The following is a 12756-nucleotide window of genomic DNA, read 5'->3' on the forward strand; positions in this document are numbered from 1 at the left end:
ACTCTACCAACAGACTCCAACAGATTTCCAGAGTCAATATGGAAACCCACAGTACAGCATACCCTTCTCTTTAACTCCACTACACTTCAGGCACCTACCCTACAGATACAATTTTGATATATTTTACCACAATCAGACCTCTCTTGGCTTCAATTCACTTCCTACTATGTCCAGTGGCCACTACTGACCATAATGTATCCAGAATCTGACCACTTCTTACCACTTCACTGCCCACACTCAGGTCAGCATTACCATGTTTCTTCTGGATTATTGCAATAACTTTCTACCTGGGCTTCTTCAGTCCACCAGAGTCCCTCTACAGGCTATGAGAGACTAGATAACAACTAGATAGAGTAATTATTTGAAATCAAACCACACCTATGGTAAAAACTAAAGCCTAAGAGGCCCTGTAAAATCTGTCCCCTGTTGCCCATGTGATATCCTTTCCAATCACCCCCCATATCAACCACTGGGCTCCAGCCATGCTGGCATCATTGTTGTTATTCCTCTGACACCTGAGCCTGCTCCTACCTTAGGGCTATTCCCTTTCCATGGAATGTGTTTTTACCAGATATCCACATGACTAATTCCTTCCCTTTCTTCAAATCTTGGCTGAAAAGTCACCTTTCCTTGACTATCCAATTTAAAACTGTAACTCTCCAGTACTTCCATCCCCCTCACCCTGCTCTATATATTTCTCCAAAGCATTTGATACATTCTAACTTGCATCTGTATTTTGTCTGATTATTTTCTATCTTCGATGGCTGAAATGCAAACTACTAGGACATAGATATTTGTTTCATTTACTGATATATCCAAGCACTTAAAACACTGCTGGCACATACAAGTTGCCCCATGAATATTTGTTGGATGGACTAATGGATCTTCTATCACCTGTAACTTTCACTGTACCTTTTCAACCATGTATCAATCAGCACTGCTCTACTTATACTCCCTGGGCACTAAAAAAACTGTACAAACAAAATCAGTCACACCATGATGCATATTGGTTTTCTAATTAGTTGTGTCCAATGTTAGCCTTCTAACCGGTATTTGGTTATATCCTTCCCCATTTCCAACAAAAGCTACTTCAAACCATATACACACTTTCTGTTCCATTTCATGTCATCCCCTATAGCTGAAGCAGAGTTCACTGTCCCTAATAACATTGTCTCTGAGGATGGTCACCCAAAAAATGTAGTGCTCTGACAACAAGCAGAAGGGAGAACAGAATGTTGTCATGTGACACATGGCACATAACAACTATGTTGAAATGTTACACATGATAAACTGTCATGAGATAATAAGTAAAGGGTGAAAATAGATATATTATTGAGTTTTAAAATAATTTCTTAAATATTTTAATAATGTCATTATTTTATCTTTCCTGTAAAACTAATTAAAGCAAAGTGATCATCAACCATCTTAGATAAAATTTTGTAGGATCTTAAGAGACAAAAACTATAAATTCTCAAAATACTGACAATGTTATTTTTTTAAACTAATTAGTTCCACTGGATACTTAAAAGGGGTAAGCCATGCTTCCTAAAACTAAATATGTTGACACAACAACTATTAAAAAATGTCTTATCAGAAGAATTGGTAAATAATGTTGTACATCAAGATATATTTCAACAAAACTTGTTCACAAAATTTATACTAGTAATAGAATAGTAATAATTCATAAGATTACTACTCACTTTTACTATAATTTTGCTGTTCACATAAAATGTATTTAGATATAATCAAATTATCTCTCAATCTTTTTGTCTTTCTATTACTCTCTTATAAATAGGGAAATACCCTACTTTCAATATTAAAACTTTTTAGTGTATTACTATACAGAAACATTAATTCTAAGACATACATTCACAAAATATATAAGTTGACATAGTTGGCAAAAAACAAAGGGTCATATTCAGATATTAAGTGCATAGGACTAAACTAGAAAACAAAAAGACTGTAAATTTCATTTTTTGCAGCATGTAAATTTGGGGGGGGTTGGGTTTTTGTTTGTTTTTTTTGTTTTTGTTTTGAGACAGGGTCTCACACTGTATCACAGGCTAGAGAACAGTGGCATCATCACAGCTCACTGCAACCTCAAACTCTTAGGCTCAAGCAATCCTCTTGCCTCACCCTCCTGAGTAGTTGGGATTGCAGCACACGCCACCTCACCAAGCTAATTTTTCTATTTGTTGTAGAGATGGAGTCCCGCTATGTTGCTCAGGTTGGTCTTAAACTCCTGGCCTCAAGCAACCCTCCCACCTCGGCTTCCCGAAGTGCTAGAATTCCAGGCATGAGCCACCACACCTGCCCAGCAAGCAAGTTTTAAATATCATTATCAATATAATGGTAAACTTTGTTCTGCAAGGTAAAAGATTTTTAAAAGAATTCATAAATACTGAATTACAAAATGAGTGTCATACCACACAATAGCTATATTACAACTTTCCTTTGAGGTATATTTCTATGCAATATTTTGAAAAATGCTTTTGCAATTCAGCTGATTTTATTTTTTCCTTATCTAGTCATAAGAAAAATAAGGAAAAGTCATTTAAATAAAATCCATTTGAGGTCTTAGAAAAATTCCTGATTAACTTTATAGACTATTATTGCTTTTAGAAGTAAATACTCCTAAGATAAATCAGCTTTGTTTTAAAGAAGCTAATAATTGTTTATTTCTTTTCATGGATTACTAATATTGTAAAAGTTAATATTTGAAAATATAAAATGTAATCAATTTAATTAATACTAAAAATAAATTATATATCTTTATATACTTTATAAAAGATCACTACACTTTGTGTGTTTGACTTGGGAAATTCACTGTTCCCAAAATATCATCTAATAGACAACAAGGTGATCAAAAAGTACTCAGTTTACATTTCACCCTCAGACATGTATGGTGGTTATTTAATATTTCTGTGCTCATATAATAAATGTAAGAAGATACATTCGAATATAGAAAATAGACGGAGATATATTACTATAAGATATATTATCTCACCATCTAGAGAGGAGAGTATCACACAAGACGATGGGAGGTTTATGGGCCAGAAAAAATGACCTAAGGATGGTGGCTTTGTGCATTCATGATACGGCGCTGAAAGACTTGCAAACACAGAATCCAATGTTAAATTTGAAATCATTTGTGATCTTTAGACTTTGTCCTCCTTTATCACCACTATCTCATAAAATTTATTTTATTCGTATATCAAGGTGAGTGTGTATGCAAGTATGTATGTTTGTGGAGCTGGAAATTAAGAAAAAATTTCATATTGAGTTAATATGATAGGAAAGAGAACACAGCAAATAAAAAAAGCAGGGGAGCAGAGGTAGGAGTAACCAGGTGATTGCAAGCCTTGCGGTGTGCAGAAACCTTATAGGAAGCTTGGATTGCTATTGTACTCAGAAAAAAACTTGAATTATTTTAGTTAAACTTTAAGATTTGGAAATCCAAGGTGATACCTGTGCCTAGAAAAAATTTAAATACAGACAAAATGTAATATTGTATATATCCTCTAAGTCTGTATGTACGTTCACATGAAGTATTCATAAGGGAAATTAAATACACAAAATAAACAACTTCATGACAAAAGACATTAAGACTCCCAAGTAATCAGGGAACTACACATTTTGAAAACAAGATATCGCTTCATATCTACTAGTTCAGTAAAACTTTTTAAATTCTGACAATACTAAGTTTTGGAAAGGATGTGAAATGATGACAACACACAAACTGCTAGTGGCAGTTTAAATTGATTTAGCTACTTAGAAGAGCAATTTTAGTAAGTATCTAATAAAGTTAATAATACACATAGTCTATAAACCGCGATTGTACTTCTATGTGTAAACTCTAGAGAAACATGTATCCATGGAGACATGATCAATAATGTTCCCAACAACATAGTAAGTACAAAAATACATTGTAAATTATTGAAATGTCCATCAACAGGAGAATGGGTAAATGTCACATATCTATAAAAAAGAATTTTATAAATCAAATTAAATAGATGGAATGGTATAGACAGATAGATTGATCTCAAAAGCATACCTAGTTGTAATCTCCCAGATGTCCTGTCCTTTACTCAACACATAGGTAGCTTTCAAGCATCATCCCTCTGATCTCCTATGTAAATGTAAGATTAAACTAATATAACATGCCTGTAGTCCTGCTACTTATGAGTTTGAGGTGGGAGGATCGCTTGAGCCCAGGAGTTTGAGGCCAGCCTGGGCAACATAGAGAGACTCCATCTCTAAAAAATAAAAAATAAACTAATATAAAAATAAAATCATAAATATCTAATTACACATCAACTCATCTTCTAGGCAATAAATGTATAGTTTTCACACTGAAATGATTTAACTGAAAATGTGTTTAATATAAAATCAAGAAAGAATTGTTTAGCAATTTATGAGCAAGTTACAGTGCTTGCTAGGCAAGATTACCATAGCTATAGGTGATATTATCATAACTATCATTTGTCAGAATTGAAACAACTTGAATTTTACTTCTTATAGTTTAAAACATAAATTTGGAAAGGGAATCTGATCTTAGGTCTATAGTTAATATTTTTTCCACTACTGATAACATTTCAGGCAAAGTAAGTCAGCTTTATTTCCAGCTGAAAAGTAATTTAAGCTCTTGCAACTTTTATCTAGACTACAGGAAAATTACTCATTTTTCACAATTAATAGCACCTGCTGACATAGATTCAAAAGAAACAATTTTTAACATTTCAGAGATAAAGGACAGTTGGATAAAACCCAATTGCATTGATAGTTGCTATATGAGAAAACACACTAAACAATGTGCCGCATAAAATTGAAGGGGGGAAAAGTGCAATCACATTTGGAATGCCATTAACAGAAATACTATAATGTGATCCTTTCTAGTTTATAAATTAAGAAATTAATAATTATATTGGCATATTACTAGTCTGAACGAGCCAATAAAAATAAAATACATTTAACATTTGGACACTCTGTACAATCTAAGCACCTGATAGTGCTGGTACCTAGTAGGTGCTCAATAGACACATTAAATGCATCAATAGAGAAATAAAAGAAAGAAAGGAAGAAAGAAGAGAGAAGAAGGGAGGGAGGGACAGAGGGAATCTCTAATTTCATTTCAGAACCATCTTGTTGCTAAATACCATTCATCCACTTATCTATTCATATAGTTCATTTAATTACATTTGCTGAATATCTGCTCTTAGTACTAGAGAGAGAGTGCAACAAACAAGTCCCCTCAACATTACCAACCTAAGGCTACCTGCTTTTTTTTCCTTGATCAAGGAATTCTTAGTGTTAGAAATAGCATTATTCCTTTATCCTTCCAAGGACTAACTATCCACCTCTGTAAAGAATAGCTAAAGTGGGCCGGGCGCGGTGGCTCACGCCTGTAATCCTAGCACTCTGGGAGGCCGAGGCGGGTGGATCGCTCGAGGTCAGGAGTTCAAGACCAGCCTGAGCAATGAGCGAGACCTCATCTCTACTAAAAATAGAAAGAAATTATCTGGCCAACTAAAATATATATAGAAAAAAAAAAAAATTAGCCGGGCATGGTGGCGCATGCCTGTAGTCCCAGCTACTCGGGAGGCTGAGGCAGTAGGATTGCTTAAGCCCAGGCGTTTGAGGTTGCTGTGAGCTAGGCTGACGCCATGGCACTCACTCTAGCCTGGGCAACAAAGCGACACTCTGTCTCAAAAAAAAAAAAAAAAAAAAAAAGAATAGCTAAAGTGAACAAAATAAGATTAATGTACTCCATGCTTGATATTATAACATTTATATAAACCTATTTACCCTCCTATACATTAATATATTCAAATATTAACTATATCCTGTGTAATTTACTATATATATGCATATACACTTTAATAGCAGCTATATACTAGATATACAGTTTATAGTAGCTAGTATCTGTTAGCACAAAAGAGAAAAAGCCACAAATTATATTCATATTCTCATTCACTTGCTTTTTAAAATAAGATATTTAATTTTGAGCATATTCCTATATTTCATTAAAAAGAAGAATGTATTTTTTATTAAATTTCTAAATCTAACATTTCAACCCAAGACTAACTTGTCAATCTTTCAAGTACTCATGATCAATGAATAAAAATTTAATTGACCAAGAAAATGAAATTGTAAAACAAAAATGTTAAACCATTCCTATTCTAAATAACACTTACCACTCAGACTTTTGCAATAATGATCATTTTCTTAAATGCTATATATAAAAATAGAAATTTTCTTAAATAAAGATTTAGTATCTACCACATATTTTAGAAGTATGTGAATATAACTGAGGTTGAAAGAAACAGGAAAACATACATTTCTAAAGAAAGATATAACTTTTTAACTATCTTCCCCATGTTTAAGCAAAACACAAGCTTCCAATAGTGTCTTCCAAAATATTTCTTCATTTTAGTTTTAAAACTGATGCTGAAATATTTATATAGTTTTAAATTACAAAGCTAAATTTCATAATCTTATTTGAATGGAGTTTTAAAACTGACAAATTTGAAAGCTGAATTAAACACACTGCTTTTTTATAGTAGATGACATATTCTCTGTCAATTTTCCCTATTTCTTCATCAGTCACACCATACTTCCATATGTAAATAAATAAAACATTTGTAAAAATATTTCCAAAATATTTTTAAAGTAGGAAATCTCACACTCCTAGTAAAACAGCCAAAGAGAAACAAACTCATATTATCCCAGGCTGTTCTGCTTTATTCATGAACATCATTAAGCCCCTGAAAATGAAGAATAGTGTCTGCACTGTGACAAAGCCAGCATTCCTCTTTCCAAACAGCACTACTTGTTTATGAACAGTAACAGACATAAGAATAACAGTTTGTTCCTTTTACCTTATAAAATATTGTGTGTGTTTGTGTGACAGCCCTTAGGATATAGTGAAGTCCCAGGTCATAATTATGGGTCCTTCTAACAACAGATTTTTGTTTAGCCGTTTTGTTTATTTTAAGGAAACCTGACTGAAGTAAACACAAATAAATTTCTTAAAAGAAAAAAATATAGAAGAATTGTCCCAGAGGCTGATTCTAGCCTAACTGGTATATACCTAGGCAGTGTACTCCAAAGCTGAATGTGAATTGAACATGAGATAATCTTATGTCTCTTCTAGCACCAGTTGCCAGCATGGCATCCCTCTCTCCTCTATGTATTTCCAATCTCCCATCCTTTATCTAACAGTAGCATGGGCTCCACTAAATCCTTAAATCCACAGACCCAAGTCATCATCCCCATTAGCCATCTTTTTTAAATTTTTTATTGTTTTTTAGAGATAAGGTCTGGCTCTGTCACCCAGCCAGGAGTACAGTAGTGCAATTATACCTCACTGTAGCCTCAAACTCTTGGGCTCAAGTGATCCTCCTGCTTCAGCCTTCCAGGTAGCTGGGGCTACAGGTGCACACCACCATGCCTAGCTAATTTTTTAAATTTTTATTTCTTAAAGACGAGGTCTCACTATGTTGCCCAGGCTGATCTCGAACTTTTGGTCTTAAGTGATCCTCCTACCTTGGCTTCCCAAAGTGCTGGGATTACAGGGTGAGCAACTGTGCCCAGCCCCAATGTCTTTTATAACCACAACATCACTAAAAAGACAGGTTAATATTGTTGAAGTTAAAAATATAAATGAAATATTTGAAAATGAAAAGATCAAAATCTACCTTCATCATTTGAGAAGTGAATTGATTTCTCTATTAAAAATTTCTCCAAGCAGACTAAGTTTCCTAATAAAATCTGTTGGCTTCTTTCTTATAAAAATAAAGACTTTAAATTGTTTTCGGGTATTTTAATTGCACAGAAACTAGACAGAGGGCATTTTACTTATTAATAAAGTAACCTGCTGAGTTATGATACAGCAAATGTGATCTCTCATATTGCTTTTAGCAAATATTTAAGCTTATTTTTATGGAAATAAGCCTAAGGCTACTTATTCTACTCAATAAATTAAAAATGGGTATTCTTGTAAGAAAATTTGGTTCCAATAAAGTTAGCCTTTAAGGAAATTTCTTCTAAATTTGTCTTGCTTTCTCATGATTCTTAAATAAAACTTCACATTCCACAAAGAGAGAAAATGATTTAGTATAACAAATTATATTTAAGAATGTCTCCACCCTTTTAATTATAATTCATTTTTAAATAAACAGCAAAACAATCTATTGACTACAATAGGTATAATTTATTAAACAGAAAATAACAAAAGTTTTCATTAAATTACCTGACACTTTGGTAGACAGAGACAATCTTATACCTTAACATGTATTTTCTACTACTAAGATGGTTATTACTAAAGTTTTCAGTAGCCTCAACCCATCTTAAAAGTCTAAATATTCCAGGTTTCCCAACATTTTGAACTTAATGTGTTCTATCTTGATCAATTTGTCAAAGAATATGTGAAAAGTCTGTCACAATCTCTTTGAAGGCAAAAGTAAATGTTAACTAACATCAAGTGCCTATTTGTTAGTAACTGGTGGCACTTTCTTTCACCTATGTAATTAATGCTGCTATCTAAAAAGGCAGGTTACTGTAATCCCAGCACTCTGTGAGGCCAAGGCAGGAAGATCGCTTGAGGCCAGGAGTTTGAAACCAGCCTTGGCAATAGTAAGACCCTGTTTCTACAAAAATAAAAAATAAAAAAATTAGCCAGGTGTGGTGACATGCAGCTGTAGTCCCAGCTACTAGGGAGAATGAGGCAGGAGATTTGCTTGAGGCCAGGAGCTCACGGCTGCAGTGAGCTGTGATTGTGCCACTGCACTCCAGCCTAGGCAACAGAGCAAGAGCTTATCTCTAAAAAAAAAAAAACAAATAAAAATAAAAAGTAAGTTACATTTGTCATGATCTTCTTCAGTCCTGTATTCTTACTTGGAGATATTTAAATTTGACATTAAAAGATGAGAAATCATAAGGAAGCTTCCCTCTTTAAAAATCTTTAATGGGGGGATGAAGAGAGGTAAGTTAAGGGGTACAAACACACAGTTAGAGGAAAGATATAAGTGCTATTATTCGACAGGAGAGTGGAGTGACAGTACTTAATAAGAACATAATGTGTATTCCAAAATAGCTAGAAGAGAGAACTTGAATTTTCCCAACACATAGAAATGATAAATACTCAAAGTGATGGATACCTCAAATGCTTTGACTTGATTATTATACATTCTATTTATGTAACAAAATATTATGTGTACCCCATATATATGTAAAGTGTTATATATCAATAAAAATATCTGTAATGATTCTGTCATGCTCAAGTTGACATTTTAGGTTTTCTTCAGTGTAAGTTCAGCTCACCTTTTCAAGCATACAACTGACAACCACAAACTCCCTGTTTTGTGTTCTGCACAGACTGATCTACTCATTGCCCATTTACCTTCTAAATGCATATTTCATACATATATGTACACAAAAATATCATTTTCATGACAAAAAATCATCACATAACTTTTTGTGGGTAACGCCTTCTAATTCAGCTATTTCAAATCACGAATCTTGGTTTAAAAATGCATATCAATAAATTTTCTCCAACAATTTCACATGAATAAATCTCATTACAGAAATAAAGTTGTCATCTAAAAAAAATTGCTAAATTAATAACATCTTAAGCCTGACATTTCAGTTTCTGTAAAAAATCATCAATTCATCATGAATTACATTTTAACTCAACTTAAATTTTATTTTGATTTATTGTATTTATTTATTTAGTAAGTGTAGTTTTAAAAATTAATCATCCCTGTGATTTAGTTATGTATGTAAACAAAGTGAATTATTTAAATAGATTGACATTAATATACTTATTAAAAAGGAATACTAACAGAAGTCATATTCTATGTTGAACAAAAGCAATACATTTGTTTGAAAGGCAGTATAATGTAGACATTTTCATTCTAGTCATATACAGAATAGCTGATGCTTTATAAAAGGAAAAATAAATTAAGCTATTTTATTGGAGTAATAAGAAATTTTATAGAAGTGATGACTAAAATAAGAAAAAAGTTCATCTATTTTTCAGTGTGCCTTGTAATTTTATAACCCATTAATTTTATTTCTTAACATATTGCTTGAATTAAGGTTGAGTTCTGGTCTTAGCTGACCCTTAAACATCCAATTAATATTTCCTATTTTACTATTTACCAGACTTGCCTGCACTTTGATATACTACACTGGTGTTCTTATGAAAATCACATGAGGTTGCGGGAAGAAAATATTAATACAGATAAGTATTTCTTCAAATCATATTTTTAAAATAAATCTATAATTACCCATTAAAAGCAATGAGATTTTATGTTATAGAATATTTTTTCATGAAATCTAATAATTATATTTATTCATATTAAAATAAAACCATGGATAAGAATATTAGGGGACCTGGAAGAACCCTATAGAAGCATATATTTCCAAGAATCATTTTACTAGTATAATAATTTTTCCACTCCAACTCAATATACATCCCCAGGATGACCTCAGAAACAAATTTTAAAGGTTAGAAAAAGCTAAAATCTCATTTTATACCAGAATAATATGTAAATACAAGGAAATGAACCCATTCAAGTTTACCAATGTAACCATCATAAGCAAATTATATAACAAAGCTGGTCCTTAAGAACTTTCAGAACTCAAGATATATTTACCTTGAAAAACAGCTGCATTTCGAGAGATTAGAAACTTTAATGTAGAGCTGGATGTTTGAAGCACCTGCTGCATATCTTGGCGGGCGGCAATTTGATATCTCTCCTCCATCTTCCTGGTGCAACATGTCAGTTTTTTGGATATGCAAACCTGAAGATCAGGTCCTGGAACACACATAATATTTTCAAGAGTGGTTATTTGTCCATTTAACAAGCATTACATGTTACATACCAGGCATTATGATCAGCCCTGCACACAAAGGGTTCATGGTCTTTGTGAAGAATTGACTTGCTACAGCACTTGCCATAAGAAAGTTTATCTATTGTTCATTAATAAAACCATGAACAAAATATTCTGAACCATAACTCTTTGCTTAAATATTTTATTAACTTCTTGGCCAAATATTAAGTATGCCCACTCAAGAATAAGCAAATTAACTATTATATAAGTACAGAGCTAAATCAGGGAAAGTTAAAACTTTTTTACTTATTTTATTAAGTCAGCCAAAATTATTTGAACTAAATATATTAGAGATTTATAGGGACTAAAGCAATTATTTTTCCTGAGGAAATGATATTGAACTTTACACATCAAATAAAGGTCAAAAAACTTCACCTGCTTTCTCAGCTCCCATCATATTGTGCTTCTTATGGAATAAGCTATCTGCAATAATGATATGATGGGGGATCCAGGCCACAATGGGCCCATCATTCTCAGTATCCAAAATTATATTCACTATATAGCTGGCTAGTGACAATTCCCAATATTAAAAGCACTTTTTAGTTATATGATCATATTTGAAAAGGTCCTGTGAAATGTAAAGTTATTACACATATTTAAGAGTTGTAGTTACAAAAAAATACCACATTTGCTAGTATAATTAACCACTCTCATCCTGCACAGAGACCCAGGGCAAGCACCTTTATTCACAGCAGATATCTAGAGGAAAAGGTGCGAAGCATACAATAGTTAGTGCCTAAAGAGGAAAACGCCAACGGAGCACCATGGTGTGAGCCCCAGGGCATTCCAAGCCTACGTGGATTTTATGTAAAGCTCAGGATAGTTTTATTTTCATGGGCTAAATAATACAATTATTCCCTTATTTTAGAATAGGAAGAAGAGTTGTGGCCCTTAACGTCTAGGGAGAGTCACAGCTCCCACTTTAGCTCTTCATCAACCAATTTTAAATCAGCAAAAGTAAAATACATGTGAACTCACACACAAATGCATACCCGCAATAGCCACCTTGCCAGCTCCTCCTGCTCTTTCACAGAGTTGGCCTCAGGTCTCATATTTCCAAAAGTTGATTTCAGGTAAGATCAAAACATTTGAAGTTGGCTGGACACGAAGGCTCACATCTATAATCCTAGCACCCTGGGAGGCTGAGGTGGGAGGATAGCTTGAGCTCAGGAGTTCACGACCAGCCTGAGCAAGAGTGAGACCCAGTCTCTATTAAAAATACAAAAATTATCTGGATGTTGTGGCATGTGCCTATTGTCCTAGATACTGGGGAGGCTAAGGCAAGAGGATCACTTGAGCCCAGAAGTTTGAGGTTGTAGTGAGCTCTGATGATATCACTGCACTCTAGCCCAGGTGACATCTCAAAAAAAAAAAAAAAAAAGACATTCTTTTTTTTTTTTTAAATCACTCTGAGCTTCTTGCCAACGTGGGAGAGCAAAATTTCTAATAATTTTGGCTTCAGTTTGTTTAAGTTAGACAAATAACAAATGACAGAATTTGAACATTTTACAAAGTCTAAGAAGCATAAAATATTTATGTGTCACAGCAGGTAACATTTTGGGAATTGTTTTCCACTTATTTTGCCTAAAGTTGTACAAAAGCAAATCTACTTCAAAAAGTAAAATGGATTAAAATAAAACAGAGCTATCTTCTCACATTTATTTCTAAACAGAAAGATTGAGGAATGAGCGTTCAGAGAAGAGCAATAATAGAGATTGGGGAAAAGAACCAATGAATAAATATTAAAGTATATAACCATATTTAGTGTGGGAAAGACTGCTAGAGAATAAAAAGAATGATGATGATGATGACAATTATAAGTCATTGCAAATATCTCCTTGCAATTCAAATATCTAACAC

The 12756-nt window shown here is 33.3% G+C and overlaps 1 protein-coding gene across 1 annotated transcript in view; it reads right to left on the bottom strand.

Annotated features, from left to right (window-relative positions):
• The window catches only part of GPC5 (glypican 5), a 1319614-nt gene that overhangs the window by 1268162 nt on the left and 38696 nt on the right, over positions 1–12756 (bottom strand). Inside the window, exon 2 of the mRNA XM_069467101.1 lies at positions 10659–10820. Coding sequence (XP_069323202.1) covers positions 10659–10820 — 162 coding nt within the window. The remainder of the gene's footprint in view (positions 1–10658; positions 10821–12756) is intronic.

The sequence above is a fragment of the Eulemur rufifrons genome, chromosome 4 (assembly GCF_041146395.1).
Source record: "Eulemur rufifrons isolate Redbay chromosome 4, OSU_ERuf_1, whole genome shotgun sequence".
NCBI lineage: Eukaryota > Metazoa > Chordata > Mammalia > Primates > Lemuridae > Eulemur > Eulemur rufifrons.